Raw genomic sequence first — 20712 nt, 5'->3', positions numbered from 1 at the left:
TTATTTATTTTTTTAATTCTCTAAAAAGTGCTTAAAGTGGCAAGTCCAATTCCTGCAGAAGAAAGATGGGCTATGCAACCTAACCTATGAAGACTAGATTGAAGAGACTGTACAGTGAAGAAATAAAACCCAAGCTAGTGTAGTAGAACTCCTCTTGCCACAAGTTAGGTAGGCACCAGAGAACAGCAGAGAAAAGAATGTTCCTAGCACATCAAGGAAGAACCACTATAAAGGTGTTTCCAAAACATTTGTCAAAAGATGCAAATATTTCCAATCATTAACATTTTTGCGAATACTTAATATTATGGATATTATTTAGACACATCCTCTTCTCCAAGAAAATGAAAACAAAGATTTTGGCCATTAGAAGGTGGACACTTACTTCCAGAATTCCTGCACTGCAAAATGGAGCTGCTAGAATTATGTAGTCAAACAGATGAACTCTCAAAAACCATAACGTACTCTCACTGTGAACAAAAAAGTAAGGGAATAAGAAGAAGCAGTTCCAGAAGATGTATGATACAGAAGAAGGAAAACACCTGTCAAATAAAATTGTCTTGAAGGCTCCACATGCTGCTGTGAGGACACAGAATCCAACAGTATGAATCAGAGAGCACAGTGAAGAACTCCAATTATGATGTCAGGAATCTGTCTTTACAGGGCTTTTCTTTTCATGTGAGAAATCATTTATATTCAAATATATATAAGTTGTCAGTTACAATATAATTTTCCACAAAATTATTGACAGTACAGTCCTGTACATATTATTTAGAGGTTTCATTTTGTCCTATAATTCTTCAATTAATATACACAGCATAGGATCAATAGATTCAAAAGTCATAATCAGGTTTAGATAGCTATACTTAAATTACCTGGTACTTCACTTTTATGGACCCTAAAAAAATATTCTTTCATATTACACTACCACCCACAACTTAAAGGGGCTTAAAGTCTAAAGGTGAATAGGATTTCAAAGTTCCTTGACATCTTGATAGCATTCTTTGACTTTCTCCAGTTTCTCCATTTCTTTCTAAAATGCTATACCCAGAACTGACACATGCTATCAAAGAGTACTGACTGAATGGCTTTCTCTTTGACTTTTACCACTTGAACATAGATAAAAGTGTGTCGGTGCAATCATTCAAGAAACCATCTTTGCTGATGACTGCTCCTAGCACAGAAGGACAGTGATGTACAGTTGATACTGAACAAATTCCCAGATGCCATTATGCTCTTTGGCTTATCAGTCTGGACAAGACTGAAACACTGTAGTAGACTATGCCAGATACCAAAGCCAAAAAATCTCTGTTAACAACAACCAGTTATAAATGTAAAAAGTTTCAAGTATTTGGAAAGCATCATGACAAGTGATGGATCTTTAGACAAAGAAATTGACTCCAGGATCAGTAAGCTTGGCTCTGGGATTGCTGCATATTAAAGTTCTGAATCAACACAATGTCTTTATCTCTATAAAGATGTAAGTTTACAGAGCTATGGTTATCCCTTCTCTTCTACACAGATGCAAGTCCTGGACTCTGTACCAATGACATCAAACTGGAGAGACTTCTTATGTGTGTTCTCTGCTCCATCCTTGGCATTTGTTGTGAGGACTGTGTCTTCAGTGTGGAATCTTGGATAGTACAAAGTCCACTAGCATTGAGTCCCTGTTTATCAGAGCCCAGATATGGTGGGTGGGACACATCATCAGAATGGATGACCACCATATGTCTTGCCAATTTTTTATGGTAAACTAAAGACCAGAAAGAAGTATTGAGGTCACTCACACAAGCATTATAAAGATAGAGTGAAGGAAATCCTATGCCATTGTATTATCCAGCCGAGAGAATGAAAAGTTGCAACTGCTGACAGAAGCCATTAGTAAGTCCTATGCTACAAAGCTTAAACCAGCTTTGAAGATAGGCACCACTACAAAGAGAAAATCATGAGATACATCACAACATAACACCCACAGCTATTACATCAATGGATTTCCAGTGCCCCCATTGTACTAGACTCTGGGCTTCCAGACTGAAACTGCGAAACTATATTCACAGATGAACTGTACAACAGCATGTTTTCTTTGAACCCAAATAATTATATACCTTAGAACTAGATAAGGTACTCCAACTATAGTCTAATCAATTTAAAGTAAAATGGAATTATTATCCTGTATTCTGGATCTAGTCCTTTTATTAATTTAGCCCCAGTTTACATTACATTTTTAGTCAAGTATCATATAAGTATCATTCATTAATTCATTCACTTATTCATTCATTTTAATGCCATTCATCTCACTGTCCAAAGTGACTTAGTGGTATACAGTATAAACTGATGTTCATGCCAAGCCATGTCTCTCCAGTATAGTACCTTTGCATTTTTTCCTACCAGTCATATACTGCAGGGGTCCCCAACCCCTGGGCCATGGACTGGCATTGGGTTGCACAAACGAGCGAAGCCCAATTTGTGCATGCCTGGGATGCAGGCAGCATGTGAAACCATCCCCCCTCCAGTTCGCAGAAAAAAATCTTCTCCAAGGAACCAGTCCCTGGCGCCCAAAAGTTGAGGGCTGCTGATTGATTTACTGTCATTACTGAACATTACCCATATAGCTCAATTTTTTTTAAAGAACCAAAATGACTTTTCACAATGACTTAGTGAATCTTCAGATGTATTTTCATCAGTCATGTTAAGAGTGGCTCTTGAAATAAATGGTTTTAAACAATTCTATCTTTATTCTTCATCAGTATTCTTTATTTTCCTTGTGCAACAAATCAATAGCCTCCATGATCTTCTTTTACTTTGTACATAGACAACTATTTCCCTCCTTATCTACTTCTCGTGTCTTGTCATTGTCATCCTCACATTTCTTGATAACTATTTTCCCCCTTATTTGCTTTGCGTTTTAGCTTTCTTGACTCTATCCATAGAGGCTGAAGCTACCAGATTATATTCTTTAGTTATTAAACTCTGCTCTCATTTCTTACAGATCTTTTTATTTCTTAGAATGACAACTGGATTGATTTTGGCATTACTTTATTGTTAAAGTTCTTATTTGCCTTCTCCTCACATAGATTGACCCTATCCTTATCTTGTTTTTCAATCTTCTCAACTCTTTTGTGCTTATTTTTGAGATGTTGAGCCATCATATTTTATTCACTTGATTTCATTAAAAACTGCTTTCTTGAAATCCAAGGTCCATGACTAACCTCAGCTTTTTTTCCTCTTGAACTTTACTTGAATTCCAACCCAACATGGCCATTATTTCTTAAAGTGCTGACACCTTTATTCCATTCATTCCTCCTTATGTCTAAAAAAATGAAAATATCAGCAAGAGGGAGAAAAAACATAATGGAATTCCCACATCAGGAGAATTGGTTTTATAACAGATATCAAATACTGTGTTTCCCCGAAAATAAGCCCTGGTCTTATATTTTTTTTGCCTCCAAAATAGGCACTAGGTCCTATTTTCTGGGGATGTCTTATTTTTTCCCCACACCTGTCTTGCCTCGCAAGAACACTTGTTCTATGGCTGCTTTTGGCCGCATACAGCAGGGCGCCACATTGTGTGCACCAATGCCACTGCCATGAGCCTTGGCAAATCTTCCCGATCTGCCCCATGCCCCACCTGCTTTCCAGCTCCGTCACATTTTTTTCACCACCGTGAAGCTGGAGAACCACCCAGATGTTCTCGCTTCCCCAAGCATTTCTCTGCTAACCTGACTTCCAGTTCCATCGCATTTCTCCATTGCATTTCTCTGTCCCGTTTCTCCATTGCATTTCTCCACTGCTGCGTGTGGGGAAACAAAAAAAGTTTATGGGATTAAAAAAAAAGTTCAATCAGACTTTTCAACTTTGCGAGATCTTTTTTTGTTTTGCGAGAAGTTAGAAGCTCTTATTGAACTTTTTTTTTGTCCCACAAATTTCTTTTGTTTCCCTACATGCAATGGCGGAGAAATGCGATGGAGAAATGCAATAGAGAAATGCAACAAAGCTGGAAATTAAGTTAGCAAAGAAATGCTTGGGAGAAGCAAGAGCTCCAGTTCCACAGCAGCGGAGAATTGCAATGGAGCTGGAAAGCAGGTGGCAAGGCAAACCCCTCAAAGGCACCAGGTGCTGAAATGGGCCCTTCTCTCTCCAGCAGCTGCCCAGGCCCATCGGAGGGAAGGCGGGACTCTACTAAATGTGTCAGCATTCTGGCTCTGGTGGGGAAGAGGCAGCCAGCATGGGTGCTGCAGGCAGGACGTCCACTCACTTCAGCACTCTCCTCGACCTTCCAGTGCTTTGCCTGCCGCTTCAATGGCTGTGTGGGCAGAGCTCTGTCAGTCAGTGGGCCGAAAGCACCACCAGTCTGGCTTGGAAGGGGAATGGAAGGGAAGAGGCAGGCAGGTAGGCGGGTTCTTAATTAGGGCTTATTTTGGGGATAGAGCTTATATTAGGCCCACCCCTAAAAATCAAGTAGGGCTTATTTTCGGGGAAACGCAGTAGTTGAATTCTTGCCCTCTTGTAAACTTGATTTTAGAAAAGCATTGTTCACGTTGTATGTATAGGTGTAAACTTCATCACATAAAGATACAAATTTTCTTCTTACTCTTTTTGTCTTACCCAGATGTTTTCAATTAGCATATACAAGATAATTAATTTCTTTACATACAAAGCCTCCACTTCCCTTTTTGTTCTGTACATCTTTTTAAAATGTTATTGTATTTAGGTTCTGTGTTCTAATCAATCTCTTATCAATTAGATTTCCATGATGCCTTTCAGGGTATACCTACTTTTTGAGAATTTTTTCCTCCAGATAGCTAGATTACTTTTCATAATGGCCTGTAGATCAACCTGTGATTTATCCCTCCCCAGCAAGGAGTAAGCCTCTTGAACAAAGCTGCTGTACAGTTATCTGCACATACAGTAAGAGTGGGAAAATAACTATGATTTGCCACTCATATGCACAATGTAATCCCTGATATAGGCTCTTACATGCTTTATTAGATTGAATATTTGGCTTTTTCTAACACAGCTCAGAGGGTCTCTTCTGGCACTTCATATCAGAGAACCCATGATTCATTCAGAATGATGTCATAGGAGCAATTAAATTGAAGACCCTTGTAACATGCATATCTCAGTGCCTCAGTTGATCATATCACCAAATTACCATAAAAAAACCACAAGTACTTCTGGAACCCATCAGAATATATTAGTCATCTGGGGTGGACTAATCTATTAGGTCATATTTCTTTATAGAAAGGGATAATACTGGCAAGACTAAAAACAATCAAAGAGTGATCCAATCATGACAAGGATCAATATTAAAGTCTTCAATATCAAATCACAACTGCTTAAAGGAAAAAAAACAGATCTAAACTGTGTCCTAGATTCTATATCACCCTGAAAAAATTAAAATCCATAAAAATTAGCCTCAGGGATTCTGTTGCTAATCTGGTTATCAAATCTATCAGCTCAGGCAGAACAGCAATAAACCAATTGTTCCACAGAGTGCAACTTCAACCAAAGGGTTTCACATTTGATTATCTGTAGGACAGAGTTTCTAAATCCATCAAACATTCCAAAGGACAATAATCCTCATCCCTCCTACATTCATATCTGATGCCAAACAACTGAACACTGTTCTGCAGGCCTACACTGGTCTTGGTTATACATGAGAAATTAGCTGACTCATTCATGATTAAATCATGATCAAAGATGAATAAGAAAACATACTGATCTGACACTCATAGTTATTGCCAAAGTTTATTAAATTGTTATTAAATTGAATTTGGAGAATAAATATATGAAGCATTGCATAATTCAATGTGCAAAGAATTTGGGGTATAATATAATGCTTGAACAATGGAAAAACATGTGGATGAAGGGTTTAAAATTTATACTATAATTTAAAAGAAAAAATGTATAAAATGATGTAGTATTGGTATTTAACACCCAATAAATTATCAGAGATGTATATAAGGTATTTCAAATGTATGTGTCAGCAGAAGAAATCAGGAACCATGGTTGTTCAAATAAATACAACTTTAATCCATGCTAGCTTACTACAAAACTCTGGATTAACTGTCAGAGTAAATTGGCAATAGATAAGAGTCAGTGGAATTTAAGGAGGACTAGACTTAGATTTCTTGTAGGCATGAAAAGACACTAAAGTGATGATGCACTTAACCCTTCCCTTGGGCTCAGCCTGGTCATCCCCTAGTACGTTGGAAATGTAAATGCAAACAAGAACCATCTTTGGTGGACTTGTGATAAAGCAAAGAAATACTGGGGTAAGATTCATATTTTAATACAGAAGATTCTTAAGTGAATATAAAAATTAAACTGGAGACTTTTCTTTGGAATAAGAATGGACAAAAAACTTGAAAGAAAACATGGAACCTTGCTATTATATATGTTGATAGCAGCAACAATGCTTTATGCACAAAAATGGAAAGATAGTCTAATTTCCACAATGAGTGAATACTGGCAAAAATGATAGAACAGCAGAGATCACTAAATTAACTGCTCTAATCAAAGAAAAGAATATATCCAACTTCTGCTTTGGAAATCACTGCTAGATTTTGTACTTGGGACAGAAAAATATGAAACTTGAGTTTTGCTGTTTAGATTGTTGTTATAGAAATTGATAGTACATGTTAAGTATGTAAAAATAAAAACTTGAGGCTATAATGTTATTATTTTATTCTACTGCACTAAAAGAAGTTGGATGTCAATACTTTTCTTCTTTTCCCCTATACGTTATACTTCTTTCTTTCCCCTTCCTCTTCCCCATTTTCATACTATTTTCATTTTCATTTGTACTTCATACTTTGATAAATTTAATAAAATTATTAAATAAACTGATCTGGCATTTAATAGCAGCAGCTGGATACAGATACATTGAAGACTTAGTCACCTGACATTAGTGATCAATATGAGAACTAGAAATAAGGTTGCATCCAAACCAATAGTTCTACCATTCCCAAATGTGGCCCACCCCCAGCTTCCTGCCACATTTTCTCCTGTCCATCACAATCTTGATAGTATCTTCTTCTCCACTCAGCTTGAACCCCTCCAATAACACCTACAGTAACCTAGGTTTGGACTCATCCAAACATATTCATCCTTCACTCCAATACAACTCAACTTCATCTACCTCCATCCAAGTACACTAATATACTACGATACATTCAACCAATTGCCACAACAGGCCACAACAATCTTCTAGGCCAGTGATGGCGAACCTTTTAGAGACCGAGTGCCCAAACGCAACCCAAAATCCCCTTATGCATCGTTGGGTATGGCCCATTGGCTGGGTGCGGCCGATTGGGTGGGCGTGGCTGCGGTGGTAACGGCAGATTGGGTAAGACTAAAAAGTTCAATCAATCAATTCCAACTTTGCAAGATCTTTTTTTTCTGTGAGAAGTTGAAATTGACTGATTGATTGAACCTTTTTTTGTACACGGCGGCGGAGGCCTAAAGCGAAAAGGTTTTATAAAACCCAGCTGAAGGCCTAGGACTGGGGCAATAGCGCGCGTGCCCAGAGAGGGCTCTGAATGCCGCCTCTGGCACCTATGCCATAGGTTCGCCACCACTGTTCTAGGGTGCTTCTGTCCATAGATATTTCAACATTCTAAGGATGCAATGTTCCTGAAGGTAGACCATCTACCCACATTTACTTAGTTACTTACTTACAGGACTTACATGGCAGCCTTTTTCATACAATCACTATAGATGGCTCATGATTATCTATAAGATGTAGTTAAAAACAAAGGTATCCTTCCCTGTAGGTGCCACATTAAACATTAACACATAATCTCTTTGATTCTGTTTCAAAGGACTGGGACAGTCACCCAAGACACATCTCCAAGCAGGGTGGAAAATAATCGATTATTTTAAAAAAAAAAAGATTTTTTTTAGTTTAAATCGGATTTTTTTTATTTTTATCAAATTTATTTTAATAAAATGCTTTTGGAGTAAAAATCTATCTAAATATAGTTTTCTATTTAAGATACATTAATAATTTAGTTTATTCAGCATGAAATGGAGCTTAGTTATGTAGCATGAGGCTGTATATTCTGCAATATTTACATTTTTGGTAAACTCATTCAATGAATCCAAGCTTTGCAAGCTGAGATAACATATACTGCATTGATGCATTCACACAATTTCACAGTAACCATAAGATAAATCATAAAACAAAGTTCAGGAATATTTTTTATCCCATTGTTTTGCAAATCTATGCACACTACAAACTGTATAATTGTTTGAAGAAAAATGCATCTGTATCAGGCTCTAAGTGCTTTAATTAAATAAAAGAATTTGAATACTTCTCCAACTATCGTGTTTCCCCGAATGTAAGACTCGGTCTTACATTATTTTTGCCTCCAAAAGAGGAATTAGGTCTTATTTTGGAGGGATCTCTTATATTTTTTATGACACCCGCCTCACCTCGCAGTGGTGGCACCAACAGCCCTGTCCAGCAGGCACCCGCGTAGCTGCCGGCCCACTTCTGCTGCGGCCGCTTGTGTCAGGAGGCCACACGGTACATTGCGCCGCTGCCACCAGGTGAGGCAGGTGGGGGACGGGGTGGAGCTACCACACGTGCCGTGCACCTGCTTACTTCAGGGCCCCACCATCCAGGCCATTCCTTGCTTGACAACTTTCCTTTTCACTCCCCTCTCAAGCTGGACCTTCCAACTTCTTGTGAGATCTTTTTTTGTGTGTGAGAAGTCTGACTGAAGTTTTTTTAGGCCCACAAACTCTGTTTGTCTGCAGCAGGAGAGAAACACACCAGAGTTGGAAAACAGGTTAGTGAAGAAATGCTTTCAGGAAGACAGAGGAGATGGGCGGTGATGCACCAAACTCTACAGCAACACCGAGAGGAAAAGCGGCAAGAAACGGGGCTGCCATTTCCAGAATGGAGAAGGGAGATGTGGGATGATGCAGGGCAGCAAGCGAATGCTCTTCTCTGCTCTGTATCACTGTGCAGGGTCACTCCCGTCCCCGTTCTCTGTTCTCTCCAGTGATGGCGATGGAGGGCTGGCGGAAGGAGGCGGCAGGGGAGGCTTGCACTGCCTGATCATGGTGCAAGCCACAGGACAGTTGGTGGAGTAGGAGGCGGCGGCTGCCACCGGGCAGATATCTGTTGGCCACAGCACAAAGAAAGCCCCTCCACGGCGTACAGTGGCAGCGGAGCCTTTTGCCGTCACTCCCACCTGGCTCCGAAACAGCAGAGGGGAACCAGGTCTTTCCCGCCTATCCTCAATAGCATGGTAGTCCAGCTCAGAAGGGGAGTGAAAGGGAAGGTTGCCGAGCAAGGAATAGCCTGGCTGGGGAGGGGGCTGAAGTAACCAGGTATGGGGCATGTAGGGCAGCTCCACCCCCTCTCCTACCATCCTTGCTTTGTTGGGGCAGCAGCAGCGCAACATGAAGACTCCTGCCCCATTGTGGCAGCGAGGTGGGACTGAGTGGGCAGGGTTTTAACTAGGGCTTATTTTGGAGTAGGGCTTATATTAGGCCCATCCCCCCAAAATCAGGGTAGATCTTATTTTCAGGGTAGGTCTAACTTTCAGGAAACATGGTATGTGTGATTAACCTATTAACCTAAAATCAGTTCTGATATTGCTGTTTTACTAACCTAACAGCTTATTATTCTAAATAGGAAACCTTCATTTTGTTTGCAAATAATAATATTAAAGATTCTAATTATTAGGAAGAATGAGTCCTTATATTTAAAGAGCACCTGCCATTTCATATCCATCATGGCAGCACCTGTTAGCGGGCATCTACTCACCTGCTGCCTGCCATGTCCCTCACCTTGTTGTGTCATTGTTGCATCACCAGCCATCCCGTTAAAGTGAGTGGGACTGTCGATGAGTCAACAGCAGGTCAGAGGAGCCATTGCGGGACAGAGATGACAGTTGGTCTTTAAAAATTATGATTTCATCAAGTTGATTTAAATCAAAACTTTTTACTAGTGATTTAAATCAACTTGATTTAAATCAAATCCACCCTGCCTTCAACATTTTATCAGAGGGCAACATCAGATGGCAACACCCTTTCTAACCTAGTAGGATGGGCAGATACTCACAGGGAGAGATGGACCTGAAAGTAACGTAGCTTTGTGCTGTGTACAAAAGTTGATAACTAGTAGCTAGAATTGCACCCAGAACGCAACTGGAAACCAGTGTGACTCATGTAGCCATGGTGTTGCTCAGATGAAACATCGGGAACCCAAAATTATGTGTGCTTTTACATTCTGGAAGATCAGCTTCTGGCTGATTTTCAAGGGCAGCCCCATTTAAAGTGCATTGCAGTAATCAAAATGGAAAATGACTAAGACATGGGTGACTGTGAGTCTCTTGATTCAGGAATGGGTGCAACTGGTGCTCAAGATGGATTTGTGCAAAATTTGTCCTGCTGGAAGCTGAAAGCAGCAGAATCTGTGAATCTAAAATTGCATACCAGATCTCTATAGGAGAGTGTTACCTCATTCAGAATCACAGATGTCAATACTCCTGATCCTGCAGGGGGCGGGGGGGGGGAGAGAGAGAATCGCAACCATTTCATCACGCTGATGACAATGAACCTCATGCTGGTCGATGACCTCTCCAGCAGCTTCATATAGATGTTAAACAGGATGTTATTGTAAGTAGAACAATGACTTGAGCCCTAAGACATCCACATAATAGGCACCTAGAGCTGGACCACTCTTCCTCCACCAATACTTACTAGTATCAGCCACAAAGAAAGAAAAATCACTTCAAAATAGAGGTCCTACTCTCAGTTCCCAGAGCTGATCCAGCAAGATATTGTAGTCAATAGCATCAAAAGCTGCTGAGTGATCCAGTAGGACCAGGATGGATGCAACATTTTCATCCTTAGCCCTCGAAAGGTAACTGACAAGTGCAATCAAGTATGTTTCAGTACTATAGCTCTCTCTACCTGAACTGTAAAGGGTCTAGATGAAAAAACTCAGAATCTTATGAAAAATAATAATCTCGCAAGATTTTAGCCATTTAGAAAAAATCATCTTAACTGAAAGAAGAGAAACAGAACGACTGATTTTTTTTTTCTTTTAATACAGACAAGCATGGATAATATATTGCACTATGAGCAATTCTGGAAATAAAATATATTTGGTCCTCAATCTGCCCTGATGCCAAAATCAAGCGAGATTTCAAACATTCTCCTGATACACATTTATTCTGAAAGAAATTTGTAAATTTTATTCCAAATACGAAGGCACAATTCCTACCACACAAAATATTTTCCGGGTAACAAACCTACTTTATATGAATCTAACCTTAAAGCTATACCAAGAAAAGTCTAAATCTAGGAAGTATGTCCAAATGGCAACTGATGCAAACAATGATAAATTCTTACCTCTTTCACTAGCATCATCTACCAGGATAATTTCTTCCAGCATATGTCTTGGTGATCTGTTTATTACACTATGAACAGTTCGCAAGAGAGTACTCCAAGCTTCATTATGAAAAACAATTACAACACTTGTTGTAGGAAGATTATCAGGATATAATTTTGTCTTACAGCTAAAAATATAAAAACAATTAAAACAATAATTACAATAAATATGTTTGCACAGCAATTTAGTATAAAACATGTTCTATACCACATGTGTTCTATACTAATCAATCTTGGCAGGTACACACTACAATAATAATTTTGAGGCAGCTAGAAAACAGTTTTTTGATCTTCAATCATCCATCCATTTACAATCATACAGCAAGGGCAAATTATAGTAATGATTAAACTATTTAAAACAGATAAATTAACCAATAAAGCATACAAAGTCGTAATATTTAATAAAAGATCACATCAGAAACAATTAAAATATTTTTTCTGATACCAAAATTGTAGAATAGTTCACATCAGATGCAGTTTCAGAAGATGTTTTATTCCCTATAACTACTTGCTAAACATCATCAGTCAAAATACCTAGAAAATGGCTTCAGGGAGGTACATGTAGACATTGGAATTTTAAATATATATACTTTAAAGCACATGCTTCTAATAAGCGAACAGCAAAATCTGGCTATAAGTATGCCTTTTATCAATTCACCCTTATAATTGTTGTTTACATAGGATATGTCAAATGTTTTTAACAGGTATACTTCTTTCTTGAAGATATGAACATAAGAATATCCTAGATTCATGTGTGTGTGTTTGTGTACACAGTAAGGGAAAAATTATTTGACCCCCTGCTGATTTTGTACATTTGCCCACCAACAAAGAAATGATCAGTCTATAATTATAATGGTAGGTTTAACAGTGAGAGACAGAATAAGAAAAAAAAATCCAGAAAAATGCATTTCAAAAAAGCTATTGATTTGCATTTTAATGAGTGGAAATAAGTATTTGACCCCTTCACAAAACATGACTTGATATTTGGTGGCAAAACTCTTGTTGGCAATCACAGAGGTCAGATATTTCTTGTAGTTGGCCACCAGGTTTGCACACATCTCAGGAAGGATTGCAGATCCTTTCCATGTCACTAAGTTTTCGAGGCTGATGTTTGGTAGCTTGAACCTTCAGCTCCTTCCATAGATTTTTTTATGGGATTAAGGTTTGGAGACTGGCTATGACACTCCAAAGCCTTAATGTGCTTCTTCTTGAGCCATTGCCTTGGCCATGTGTATTGGTCACTGTCATGCTGGAATACCCATCCATGACCCATTTTCAATGCCCTGGCTGAGGGAAGGCAGGTTCTCATCCAAGATTTGACAAAGCTTAATGTTTCCATCTCCAGGTTTGATGGTGGGATATTGTTCTTGGGGTCATAGGCAGCACTCCTTCTCCTCCAAACACGGTGAGTTAAGTTGATGCTAAAGAGTTCGATTTTGGTCTCATCTAACCACAACACTTTCACCCAATTCTCCTCTGAATCATTCAGATATTCATTGGCAATTTCATTGTACATGTGCTTTCTTGAGCAGGGGGACCTTGTGGGCGCTGCAGGATTTCAGTCCTTCACGGCGTAGTGTGTTGCCAATTGTTTTCTTGGTGACTATAATCCCAGTTGCCTTGAGATCATTGACAAGATCCTCCCGTGTAGTTCTGGGCTGATTCCTCACCGTTCTCATGATCATTGAAACTCCACGAGGTGAGATCTTGCATGGAGCCTCAGATGGAGGAAGATTGAGTTATTTTGTGTTTCTTCCATTTGTGAATAATTGCACTGTTGTCACCTTCTCACCAAACTGCTTGGAGATAGCCTTATAGCCTATTCCAGCCTTGTGTAGGTCTACAATCTTGTCCCTGACATCCTTGGACAGTTCTTTGATCTTGGCCATGGTGGAGAGTTTGGAATCTGATTGATTGCTTCTGTGGACAGGTGTCTTTATACAAGTAACAATCTGAGATTAGGAGCATTCTTTTTAAGAGAGTGCTCCTAATCTCAGCTCATCACCTGTATAAAGGACACCTGGGAGCCAGAAATCTTGCTGATAGGGGATCAAATACTTATTTCACTCATTAAAATGCAAATCAATTTATAACTTTTTTGAAATGCATTTTTCTGGATTTTGTTGTTGTTGTTATTCTGTCTCTCACTGTTAAAATACGCCTACTATTACAATTACAGACTGGTCATTTCTTTGTCAGTGGGCAAACGTACAAAATCAGCAGGGGATCAAATAATTTTTCCTTCACTGTATGTGTGTACATGGCAAGCTAGATGTTCCAGGAGCTGGGGCACACTTTCCACAGAGATTGCTGGACAAAAGATGGAGCTTGGCCAGTGAAATCTCACCAGAGATTTCACCAGAGATTTCACTCTCATGAGATTGTCCACATGTATTCAGGATAGCTGCTCCTTATAGGTATATTGTTTAAAAAATTGTCCTGTGGTGCCATTTCACTCAAATGGTTATAAACAATCAGACAGAAGGGTTTTAGTAATATGCTAGATTGGGGGTCCTGAACCCCTGGTCCACAGTCCGCAGGCTGTGGCCCATTGGGACCTGGGACATGTAAATGGCGGGTGCATGGACAAAAGCATCCTCTCTCCTCCCCCACCGCTGCTGGTTCATGGAGCCAGAAAAGTTGGGGACCATTGTGCTAGACAACCCATGACCAAATGGATCATTGTTTCAGAGATATTTCCTTATCTTAATAGAAAAACAGAATGCCCACGGGTAGGCAAAAAATCACCGGGAGCAGGAGCAATTTCACAGTTCCTATTGGCTTCCCATTGACTTTCTTGTAGGAACCTGGTAGGAAGCACTGGAAATGATCAACATATGAACACAATTGTAAAGTAAAGTGGCATAGCTGCATTCAAACAGCCACATCTTTATCAATCCCATGGGAATCATGGGTCCTGCATTTTGGACATTTTCTATAAGTTAATGGTACTAGAACTTTATGAGATGTTGATTCTATCCCTCTATTAATGCATCTCAGGATTATGTTGGCTTTTTTGGCTGCTGCCACACATTGTTGGCTCTAGTGGACAATCACTTAAATCATATTATTTAGGTGACTGTCCACTAGGACTCCAAGATCCCTTTCACAACTACTGGCATTAAGCCAAGTTTCGCCTAATCCAGGGATAGGCAATCTGGCTCAGGAATTCTGGAAGTTGAAGTCCACGAGTCATAAAAGAGTCAAGGTTGCCTACCCCAGGCCTAGTCTATTCCTATACAATTGTTTTTTCTTGCTTAAGTGTAAAACCTTATTTTTATCAATGTTGAATTTCATTTTGTTAGCTAGGGCCCAGTGTTCAAATCTATTAAAATCTTTTTTGATCTTGAGCTTGATTTCTAGGGCAAGGCTTTTCAGCCAGTGGTACAGGTACCACCTGTGGTACATTGGCACCTGGCACTTGATATGTGACCATCCTAGAAAACTGGTAGCGGGGTAGGGGAATGAGCTGAACTAGTCGCAGCACCGCACAAGTCTGAGCAAGAGATGGCTGAACCTACAGGGCTGTCAGGGCTCAATGGAAGTGCCAGGATCAGCACTTCTTCAGGGATGTCAGGCCTCAATGGAAGCACCTCAATAGAAGCACCACCAGCTGGAGCTTGGCGTTGATCCTGGCACTTCTGCTGAGCCCAAAAGAAGAGCCAATCAGCTGGCATGTTGCAGCATCTCCAGGGTCTTGTGATTTACATTCAGATGCTTGACAACTGATTCATATTTATGACGGTCACAGTGTCCCAGGGTCATGTGAAGTGACCAAAATCTGCTGCAACCATTCAGCAGACAGGAGGAATAAAAACCAAACACCCCCCCCACCCCACCCCTGTTGCCAATCCTCAACAGAAATGCTCATAACAATGAAAACCTCGGACTGGAGGAAGAGCGCCACTGGGTGGGCAGGCAGGTGTCTTGCTCAGCTGTGGCTGGGGAGCACTGTTTTCAGGGCTATTGTAACTTTGGACAGTCACTAAGTGAACTGTTGTAAGTCAAGGACTACCTGTACTTTATTACTTTTTTCCTTTTTTTTGGTCATCAAGTTTTTGACACCTTGCTAAGCGACTGGTAGTACTCGGATATTGCCATATCCTAAAGTGGTACAATGGGTGAAAAGGTTGAAAAGCCCTGTTCTAGGGCAGGGCTTTTCAACCAGTGGTATGCACACCACCTGTGGTACTTTGCCACGTGGCAGGTGATACACGGCTGTCCTAGAGAAGTGTAGTGAGGGAGGGGAATGAGCCGAAGCAACCCAAGCCTGAGGGAGAGGCAGCTGCAGCTGCAGGACTCTCTGGGCTTGGCAGAAGCCCCAGGAGCCGGCAGGGCTCCAGCTGTTTGGCACTTCTGGAAGCAGCGTGCAGCTGGAGGTGAACTGAAGAAAAGGGGGGAGGAGAGGGGAGGCTATAAATGGAGGTGGTTTGGGCAGTAAAAGGGGAAAAAAGACAACAGGAAAAAAGGAAAGCTCAGCAGGTAGGGAGGAAACAGGGACAGGGAGGAAGCAGCAACTGTTGCTGGTTCATTTTCTCCAGCCAGGAGAATGCAATCAGCGCTGAAGCCGGCAGACAAGCATGTCAGAAAGGAGGTGGGTTTATTTAGTTCTGGATCAGGTGGCAGCTTGATTGAGTTACCATAAGGATTTTTGTACAGTTTTTACAGCGTTTTGTAATTCAGAGGCTCGGTTTGTGTGCTTTGGTTACTGGAATATTTTAGTCTATATTTTAGGCTAGCAATGAGTCCTAAGTGTTGGCTTCCGTATCCTTTTAAACAAATGTAATTAATTTTACCCCCTTATCTTGAGTCTGTCTATGGTTTTAGAAAGTTTTCTTTGAAGGTAAACAGGCTTAATTTACGGCTACCAGCTTTTCGCAATTGCCAAAGCCTTTCAGTCTCGGGTTGCAACATTGTGACATGCCTGAGGCAGCTTAAAGAAAAAAAACATGTTTCTTTATTTTGTGAGCCTTTTTTACTTTGCATCCATTCATGTGTCTTTAAGGATACAGGGATGGGGGGGTGCATTCTTACTACACTGGAAATAACTCAGAAGGGAGAGAAGAAGAAGGGCCGACCAGCTAGCTCAGGGGTCTACAAACTTAGCAACTTTAAGACCTGTGGATTTCAACTCCCACAATTCCTCAACCAGCCATGGGAATTGAAGTTCACAAGTCTTTTTTTATTAAGTTTTACAAATTTAATACAATATAACCCAAAACCCTCCCACCCCTCCCCCCTCCCCCACTTCCCAGAGCTGATTACAGGGTAACAAATAAACAATCATAATCTAACTAACATTACCCACCTATACTATCAATCAAACCATAACATACTTTAACTCCTTTTTCAAAACAAATATTAACAAATTAAAAACAAAAATAATAATACAATTAAGCCATAACTGTCATCGCTCGGAGGTCCTTGAGTCCTTGTGGGATTCTGCCCCAGAGATTGTTGGGTGTGAGTCCCTCCTATTGAAGTTGGGTTCACGGGTTCAGTTGGGCTTGTTGCTGATGTACCTACCTCCCAGCTGCATTGCAACAGCCCTGCCTGCGCTGCTGGAGTCAGTAGCTGGGTTGGCGGTGGAGGTCCCCAGACTTATGGTACTGGGGGACTTTAACCTGCCATCACTCGGCGAATACTCAGAGGCGGCGCAAGAGTTCATGGCTTCCATGGCAACCATGGACCTGACCCAGGTAATCCAGGATCCGACTCATAGGGGTGGTCACACGCTCAACCTTGTGTTTCTCTCGGGGCAGTGGAGACATGATCTGGAATTAAGGGGAATAGAGATCTCTCCCTTGTCATGGACAGATCATTTCCTATTGAGGCTGGACTTCAGAGCATCACTCCCCCACCGCAGGGAGGTGGAGCCGACTAGGTGGTTCCGCCCCAGGCGCCTAATGGACCCAGATCGGTTCCAGGAGGAGCTTGGTGAAATACCTGACTCCCTTGTTCACAACTCGGCTGGGTCCCTTATTGCGGCCTGGAATGAGGCGGCGTCTGGGGCCCTGGATCGAAGTGCGCCTTTGCAACCTCTCTGTGGTAGTGGTCCCCGGAGGGCACCTTGGTTTACTGAGGAGCTCCGGGAGATGAAGCGCCACAAGAGACATCTAGAGCGACGTTGGAGGGCCAGTAACTCTGAATCTGACCGATCACTATTAAGAGCCTATCTTAGGACTTATTTAGTGGTGATAAGGGCGGCAAAGCGTGTTCACTTTTCCGCACTTATTGTGTCTGCAGAATCTCGCCCGGTCGCCTTGTTTAGGGTGACCCGCTCCCTTCTTAAAGTGGAGGAGGCAGAGGAACCCTTGCAGGAGAGAGCTGAGGAGTTTGTTCAGTTTCTTTCGGACAAAATCGTTCAGATTCAGAAGGACCTGGATTCCAACTGGGCAGTGCCAGCCGAGATGCCGGGGGCTGGTCTTAGTCATGTTATCTGGAGCGAGTGAGCCTGTGACCCCTGATGAAGTGGACAAGGCCGTGAGGGCGATGAATGCCACCACCTGTTTATTGGACCCGTGCCCCTCCTGGCTGGTTTCTGCCAGTAGGGAGGTGACACGAGGCTGGCTCCAGGCAATAATCAATGCCTCCTTGATGGAGGGATCTTTCCCGCAACCTTTGAAGGAAGCGGTGGTGAGGCCCCTCCTCAAGAAGCCTTCCCTGGACCCAGCTGTTTTGAAGAACTTTCGTCCTGTCTCCAACCTCCCCTTTGTGGGGAAGATTGTAGAAAAGGTAGTGGCGTCCCAACTCTTGCGATCCTTGGATGAAATGAATTATCTGGACCCTTTTCAATCTGGTTTCAGGCCCGGCTACAGCACTGAGACTGGTTTGGTCGCACTGACCGATGACCTCTGGCGAGCCCGGGATAGGGGTCATTCCTCTGTCTTGGTGCTTCTTGACCTCTCAGCGGCTTTCGATACCATTGACCATGGTATCCTTCTGCGTCATCTCGGAGAGGTGGGGGTGGGCAGCACCGTATTGCGGTGGTTCTCCTCCTACCTCTCTGACAGGTCGGTGTTGGCGGGCGGACAGAGATCGACCCCTAGGCGCCTCGCTTATGGGGTGCCTCAGGGCTCGGTCCTGTCCCCCCTCCTTTTTAACATCTACATGAAACTGCTGGGTGAGATCATTCGGGGACACTGGGTGAGGTATCATCAGTATGCGGATGATACCCAATTATATATCTCCACCCCGTGTCCTTTCAGTGAAGCAGTCGACATGATGTGCCGGTGCCTGGAAGATGTGAGGTCTGGATGGGGGTGAACAGGCTTAGACTCAACCCTGACAAGACCGAGTGGCTCTGGGTCTTGCCCCCCAAGGGTCATTCTGATAGTCCATCATTAGTCCTGGGGGGGAGTTAAATTTACCTCCCTCAGTGCAGGCACGCAACTTGGGTGTCCTCCTGGACTCACAGCTAAATTTGGAACAACATCTATCAGCTGTGGCCAGGGGGACCTTTGCCCAGGTTCGCCTGGTGCACCAGCTACGGCCTTATTTGGACCGGGAGGCTCTACTCACAGTTACTCATGCCCTTGTCACCTCAAGACTGGTTTACTGTAATGCGCTCTACATGGGGCTACCCTTGAAGAGCATTCGGAGGCTGCAATTGGTTCAGAATGCAGCTGCGACAGCGATTGTGGGTGCACCAAGGTACACCCACGTGTCACCATCCTCCGCGAGCTGCACTGGCTTCCTGTGGGTCTCCGGACGCAATTCAAGGTGTTGGTTGTCACCTTTAAAGCCCTTCATGGCTTACGACCAGGTTACTTACAGGACCGCATACTGCCATTTAGTTCCCAGAGACTGGTGAGGTCCCACAGATTGGGCCTCCTTCAGGTCCCATCGGCCAGACAATGTTGGCTGGCGGGCCCTCGGGGAAGGGCCTTTTCTGTGGTGGCTCCGACGTGGTGGAATCAACTTCCCCTCGAGATTCGAACTACTCCCACCTTGCCGGCCTTCAAGAAAGCCATTAAAACTCTCCTGTTCCGGCAGACCTGGGGTTGATGTCCCCGGGGGGGGGGCCAGGATACAATTGGGACATGCTGTGTGAATGTACTCATTTTTATTGTTATATTTATTGTTTTAATTTTGTACACCGCCCTGAGTCCCTAGGGATTGGGCGGCATATAAACTTTATTAATAAATAAATAAATAACACTAAAGATAATATAAATTCAATCATATTATACTATTAATAATGAGCAAGATAATTATTTTCAGTCTCATATTTCTTTTGAATATAATCAATCCATCTTCTCCAGACTGAAATGTATTTCTCTTGTGAATGATCCTTCAAATAAATGGAATTTTTCGCCATTTCTGCTAAATTAGACACCTTAAGTATCCATTCTTCCATAGTAGGCAAATAATTTTTCTTCCAATACTGCCCCACCAATAATCTTGCAGCTGTTATAAGATTCAACGTCAAATTAATTTCTTTAACATCAAAATCAACCGTAATACCCAACAAAAATAATTGTGGAGTAAACTTTATCTTTCTCTTAAAAATCTTTTGAATATTCCACTAAATTTTAATCCAAAAAGCTTTTATATCTCTACAAGCCCACCAAATATGAAAATAGGTTGCATCTAAGCTTCCACATCTCCAACGTTTGTGCTGTAAATTAGGATACATGCAGGACAACTTTTGGGGGTCCAAATGCCATCTATAAAACATTTTATAAAAATATTCTCTTAAATTTTTCGCTTGAGTAAATTTTACATTTCTAACCCAAATTGTCTCCCATGTATCCAATAAAATCGGTTCTTGAATATTTTGAGCCCATTTAACCATACAATCTTTAACTAACTCTGTTTCAGAATCTAATTCTATTAAAACATTATAAATTCTCTTTATCTGGGCCTGAGTTTGATCTTTAATCTGTTTTACCAAATTCACATCCTCTAAAGTGATTCCAACCTTTTGATCTAGAGTCCACCTCCCTAACAATTGATTATACTGAAACCAAGAATATACAATATTTTCTTGCTTCAGCTCAGTTAAAGACTTTAGTTTCCAATCCTTCCCTAACAAACTAAGTAATTCCTTATAAGAAATCCTGTCCAAATTCACACCCCTAGATATTCCCTCTATTGCGTATACAGGAATTCCCCAAATTGGAATTTTATTATTTAACCTATAATAATACTTCTTCCAGACATGCAACAAAGCACTTCTCAAGATATGGGATTTAAAAACCTGATCCACTTTTTTAATCAAAAATTAGATAAGCCTGCCATCCATATACTAAATCCCATCCCTCAAGAGAAAGGATATTTTTATTTGTTAAATTGAGCCAA

General features: G+C 41.5%; 1 protein-coding gene across 3 annotated transcripts in view; it reads right to left on the bottom strand.

Annotated features, from left to right (window-relative positions):
• Window positions 1-20712, bottom strand: part of GALNT1 (polypeptide N-acetylgalactosaminyltransferase 1) — a 96601-nt gene that overhangs the window by 53206 nt on the left and 22683 nt on the right. For 2 of the 3 annotated variants that reach the window (XM_039332220.1, XM_039332226.1), the window contains exon 2: window positions 11371-11537. The exons of the other annotated variant lie outside the window; for it this stretch is intronic. In XM_039332220.1, coding sequence (XP_039188154.1) covers window positions 11371-11537 — 167 coding nt within the window. The remainder of the gene's footprint in view (window positions 1-11370; window positions 11538-20712) is intronic. 3 annotated transcript variants of the gene reach the window in all.

This window comes from Crotalus tigris, unplaced genomic scaffold (assembly GCF_016545835.1).
Source record: "Crotalus tigris isolate CLP2741 ecotype Arizona unplaced genomic scaffold, ASM1654583v1 scf7180000017623.1712378, whole genome shotgun sequence".
In the NCBI taxonomy this organism is placed as follows: domain Eukaryota; kingdom Metazoa; phylum Chordata; class Lepidosauria; order Squamata; family Viperidae; genus Crotalus; species Crotalus tigris.
The sequence above is the reverse complement of the archived record's forward strand: the minus strand, read 5'-3'. Positions and strand labels throughout refer to the sequence as shown.